Source organism: Calliphora vicina, chromosome 5 (assembly GCF_958450345.1).
Source record: "Calliphora vicina chromosome 5, idCalVici1.1, whole genome shotgun sequence".
NCBI lineage: Eukaryota > Metazoa > Arthropoda > Insecta > Diptera > Calliphoridae > Calliphora > Calliphora vicina.
The window spans coordinates 1,814,376-1,820,589 of record NC_088784.1 but is presented as its reverse complement, the minus strand read 5'-3'; the positions used below and the strand labels follow the sequence as shown (position 1 = coordinate 1,820,589).

The 6,214-nt window shown below is 29.0% G+C and overlaps 1 protein-coding gene across 1 annotated transcript; it reads left to right on the top strand.

Moving 5' to 3' along the window:
* The first annotated feature begins 665 nt into the window (after positions 1-665).
* On the top strand, positions 666-4,630 carry Fmo-1 (Flavin-containing monooxygenase 1). Its single transcript, XM_065511596.1, has 4 exons — positions 666-1,154; positions 2,471-2,642; positions 3,179-3,714; positions 4,382-4,630. Exons 1-4 carry the CDS (start codon positions 774-776, stop codon positions 4,547-4,549), a joined length of 1,257 nt encoding a protein of 418 aa, XP_065367668.1. The 5' UTR covers positions 666-773; the 3' UTR covers positions 4,550-4,630.
* The last annotated feature ends 1,584 nt before the right edge of the window (positions 4,631-6,214 follow it).

Below are 6,214 nucleotides of genomic sequence, written 5' to 3'. Positions count from 1 at the left end.
AAAAGAATTGAACTAGATGAGCTACTTAATTCTTTTTTGAACTATGAACTAAAATGAGCGTTTTCCCTTAAATGTTCCATAGCTCCAGAATGATCCATTCTTTGTGTTATCCTACACAAATATTTTTTCTTCAGTTTGGAATTTTGAATTTATTATAGAGATTAACCCGCCAACATTGGCCGCTTAAACTAGCAAATAAAACAAAATAATCGATGATCCAAAAACAACATTCGTAAATTAAACTTAATTTAATCTATAATCTTCAAGTAAAAAACCCGCCCTAGGTGACTTGTATTATACATATGTATGTAGTTGTAGTAGTTTGTTGCTTTTAAATAATCAGGGTATTGGGTTACTATCTCAAAGCATAACCTCTAATAGAGAAAGATAATGGTTGTGTTCAAACAAATGTACGAGTATATATATTTGGGAGATTCAAACGGTCTGCTATTTGGTCATAATGTCCTAATATATTATATTTTAAAAAATTTGTTGACAAAACATTAAAATACATAGTTCAAAAAGTTTAGAACTTATTTGTTTGAAACACAACATAAATTTGTTTAAACATATATTAGGACACTATGACCTAATAGCAGACCGTTTGAATCCTCCAATTGTTTTGTTTTTATTATGATTATTTCAAAAAAAAAAAACACTTGAAATTTATGATTATTGTTTTTCTTCTGTTATCATTAGTTTTATTTGCAAGATTAAGTAGTTAGCATGTCATCAATTAAATAAGAATCTTTTTAAATGAATTAGTTGTAAAAATGAAACGAGTCTGCATAGTTGGAGCTGGTACCGCGGGTCTCTGCGCTGCCCGTAGAGCATTAGAGGACGGGTTTAGTGTAACCCTTTACGAGCAGACAAATAGCGTAGGAGGCACATGGGTATATACGGATAAGATAGGAACCGATGAATATGGCATTGATGTTCACAGCAGCATGTATCAGGGCCTCCGAACCAATCTGCCAAAAGAGGTTATGGGCTATCCTGACTTTTCCATTGAACGCACAGAAGAGTCGTATGTGCCATCGCGGGTCATAGAGACATTTTTAAACGATTACTGTAGTGAACACAATTTGCTACAATACATCAAATTGTTGCATTATGTTATAAGAATAACGCCAGCTAGAAACAATACATGGCAGGTATGCTTTTGTTTATAATATTTTCCTTATCATTTATTTATTTTTGTATATAAGACCTTTAGTAAATAAAACTAATGCAGAATTTGTAGCCAATCCGATAATGTGAATATATGAACTGGAAATATGTATATCAAACAAATATATTTCTATCCCTATCTATTGTTGAATTAAAAAAAAAATAGTAAATTTGCTTCAATTTCGTAAGTTTTAATTCATATCTTGTAGAGGTTTCCATTGGCTCCACAATTTGAGGTTCATGTTTAATACGGATTCATACATACTAAAATACACATGTAAATATGTATGTATGTATTTCAAAGCAATCTTAAAAACATTTCTAAAGCTTAAGAAATAAATCTGAAATACATTTAATACGAGTTCTGAATGCTTAATTAAACAAAAAAACACACACGAATCAAATATGAACGTACACATTTTTTTCTCGCATTTCTCTTGCTCTTTAAAGTCCATTAGGATGGATGGAATGTTGTTATCAAGGCCCAAAACCGAAAACGGATAATTATTCTTCGTTTTTTTTTCTTATTGTACTATTTTCAGCAGAACAATTCAAAATTTAGAGAGGAAAAACAAAATGATTATTATATTATAAGGTCTTTTCCAAAAGCAACATATTTTATTATTATCTTAGTGGTGGCCAGTCGTTTGTAGAGTTTAGACACAAACACTCACCACCACGTCGAGTTAAACAAGGAGTTTCTCAGGACCACTGTCGCCACTCCTGATAAACTCTTAACTCCCCGCACCTACACAAGGAGTTGAAGTGATATCATAAGCGGACGACTGCAGCATAATGATGATCTATGTGATCGAGTGAATAGTTATCTAGGCAAAATACATAATTTATTTACTGCAAGTAACCTGCAGATATCATCAGCAGTACTCTTTAGCACCTGGACGAACGAGGTAAATTCAAATTTCGACTGTGCACCACCCAAAAATGTTGTCGGTCGGTCACCTTTGACAGCCTATTTACCTTCTCAGCTCATGCCACTGCAAAGACGCATAAATTGCGAAGTAGAAACAAAGTTCTCAAAGTTCTAGCCGAGAGCACATGGGGAATGGATAAATAAAACTTGTTGGCTACTTACAAGACGATTGGTCAATTAATTAATCAACTCCAATGATAATGCCATCCATATGTTGACATTTCAAATAAATTTTGAATTTTTTTTTTATTAAAGTTTACTTTTTTGTATTATTTTTTACAATTTCAAGTTCTGTCGGGCTTTAAAAAACACCCTTTACCCTTTACTAGGTAGATTTATAGTTAACACTTTTTCCGTTTTTCATTTTAGGTGATTGTGAAAAATTTAGAAAATCAGAGTGTAGATTTTCTATCCTACGATTATGTAATGGTATGCAATGGTCACTATCATACTCCTTCATATCCCAGGGTCGAGGGATCGGATACTTTTACAGGATTACAAATCCACAGCCATGATTATAAAAATGCAAACAGGTTTAAAGGTAAATTAGAAATGCCCTAGATTTGATTTGGATGGTTCTTTTATTGTTCATTAGTAACTAAAACTAACTATTAACTTTTTGGATAATGAAATCGATTTCTTTTTTTGTGCCATTGCGAAATTCAGAAAATTTTAATATTATGAAATACAAAAACTATTTTTAATTGGAATTCGTAATAAATTTTTTAATTTATCAAAGGTTTATAAAACTAATTTTGTATGAAAATTTTGTTTTACAACTTTAAAATTTTATTATGAATATGGAAATTAATTTTTAAAATTTTTTTAAAGAAACACGAAACTTCAAATAAATTTGTTTAGTTAATAATTTTTAGGGCCATCCTAATGTACATAACGCTTTTTAACGACAATACCGTGTCATAACTCAAAATAGCAATACATATTTGAAATGTATACTGTTTTAAAATATTTTTTTCAATGTCAGTTTATGCCGTTATTGATTGATGCTTATGAGCGATATTTTCAACTGTTAATTTTTTATATTCATACTCGTATTACTACCATTTTCTTATATAGATCAAACCGTACTGATTATTGGTGCCGGACCAAGTGGCATGGATTTATGCAATGAAATATCGAAAGTAGCTAAAAAAGTTACACTCAGCCATCACATGCCAGAAGCACCCAAGACAATATTCAAATCAAATGTAAATCAGAAACCTGATGTATCCCATATCGAAGGCGACACAATTTATTTCAAAGACAATTCATGTGATAAATATTCGATACTGTTTTATTGCACTGGCTACAAATATGCGTTTCCATTCTTATCTGCAGACTGTGGTATTTATGTGGATGATAATTATGTGAAACACCTGTATAAACACTGTCTCAATATACGCCATCCCTCAATGGCGTTTATTGGTATACCGTATTATGTGTGTGCGGCTCAAATGTGTGATTTGCAAGCTAGATTCGTTTTAACATATTGGACGGATCGTCAAAATCTACCCAGCCAAAATGAAATGCTAGAGGATACAAAAGATAAAATGAAGCAGCGTTTTGCTAAAGGCTTAAAAAAACGTCAAGCTCATATGATGGGCGAAGAGCAGGTATGTTGAATGGGAATGTTTCGTATATAATGCAAATTTAGGCTTTTTTCGTAAAAAAAAAAAATGTTTGGCCTTTTTCATGTCAAAACTATATCGGGATGTAAAATATCATGTGAGTGGTGTAGAAGCAAAGGCTGCAATGGCCACATTTTTTTAGTTTCTGCTATAAAAGTGAAAAACCAATATCTCTAAAGATTCTAATATTTATTATATTATATGTTTTGTAACTCAGTATTTCAGTATTTGAACCAAATTCATATAGAGGTTTTAGATATTGCTGTGTTTGCTTTATCCAAATAGAAAAATATTAATCATATAATTTTTGAATAAAAAGTACATATTTTACTATGGCTAAATTCAAACTCTTTTAAATTGAAAACAAAACATTTTTCAAAACACTTAATAAAAAATAATCAGTAAAAATAGTTTTCATAAAGTCAATTCTCATAATGAGAGCAAATCAAAAGCTTCAATCGATAGTTTTTGACCACTGATTTATATTGCATTTTTATGGCATATTGACTTCAGTAAATGGACATTGCAGCCGCCTTTGCATCTTTACCTCTCATTTAAAAAAATGCATTAATAAATGTATGTAGATTTAAAATAATTTTATTGGTGTAAACTAATTTTATTTATTTATTTATATTTCTCACTATTTACTTAGGGTTTTTACTACAACGATTTGGCAGAAACAGCGCATATCGAAAATATTAAACCAGTGATGACTGCCTTGCACAACGAAAGCAGTAGAAGATTTTTAGACGATTTGCTACATTTTCGTGATGACGTATTTCGGATTGTAGATGATAAAGAATTTATCAAATTAAACTAAATATGTAATATCATCATTGTATGTTAAAATTTAAACATTCTAATTTCAAAATCATTATTAAATCAAATTTATGTATGTAAATGTTTTTTAATTCAAATAAATAAGGGACTTTAACATTTTGTTTAAATATATGTATGTACATAAATGTAAATATATGTAAATAGGTATGTACATTGTACATAGATGTTCAATTCACAAAACCCCCTGTTGTATCGAGTGTATTATTGTATTATAATACAATAGCTTATGTTTGTTGTTGGAAAGGATAAAAGTAAACGAATATTTTTCTCTTTTCACACATACATAGATACATAAGTATGAGTGATACAATCAGCGGTGCGGTTTTGGGCTTTGGTAGGATTTTTTCAGTTTGGTAGGATGGTAGTCTGAATTTGTTTTTGGTAGGTTTGATCAGGAATACTTTTTTTTTTAAAGTTCGAGGAAAATATAGAGAATTACTTTATAAGTTTATTTATAAATAACATTATTATTTCTGAAATTCACAGACTTATGGCCGTTAACACAAAATAAGGTTAAATTTAACAAGTAGTTACCTAACTTCCAATTAATGTAACAAGAATCCTTAACAGCAAGTTAGGAACTATCATTAACAGTAAGCAAACGTTATTTAACTTTCAGTTAGTATTATTGTGAATAATGATTGAAACTTGAAAGTCAAATTATGTATAAAAAATTAAATGTATTTTAATATTTATAAAAAATAATAAATCAAAAAGAAAAAAGAATTCCGTAAATAAATGCAAATATATACGAAAAATGGATATTTTTTATCAGGGCAAGGATTTCTATGCAAATGCATGTTTGTAGTCAGTAACTCAAAATCACTTTTGACAATTTATCTTTCCGAATCGAAGAATTTGCAACAAAATGGCATCGATTTGTTTTTGCATATTTTGTTATAAATACATATTTTCCATATTTTTCTTTTAAATGCATATATTTAGCATATTTTTCCATTTTATTGCATATTTAATTTTCTTTTGTTCGTGTTAACCATTTAAGAAAAGAGTGATTTTTAAGATAAAATTTCAGGTTAGTGGTTGACAGAAATAGAAAAGATAAAAAAATAGTAATCAACATTGAAAAATAAATGGCAAAAAATCATTTGATGCAAATCAAAGGGTCTAATTTTCGATTTAGCCTTTGATTTTCAATTTCACAAAAAATCTAAAATTTTATAAAAAAAAAATCATAATTTTTGCAAAAATTTTAAAAATCCCCAATTATATAAAAAAATTCAAAAATAAGTTTTTAAAAAATTCATCAATTTAAAAAAAAATACAAATATTTTTTTTTTCAAAAAATCATAAAATAGTTAAAATTTTCCAAAATTTTTTTTTTTAAAAATTCATCAATTTGTACTTTCGGATTTATTGCAGAGTTAGCCCGCTAGCAAATAAAATAAAATAATCGATGACCCAAAAACAAAATTCGTTGATTAAACTTAATTCAATCTTCAAGTCACAAACCCTCCCTAAGAGTGACAAGATTGGTCGATCTTTTATTTACTTTACTATATTGATCTTTCGGAATAAAATTTACGTTTTTGTGTTATTTTTTACAATTTCAAGTTCAGGCAAATTGAAATGACAAAACAAAGAACATTAACTAAGTTGCAGATACGATATACAGAGAGCCTCAAAA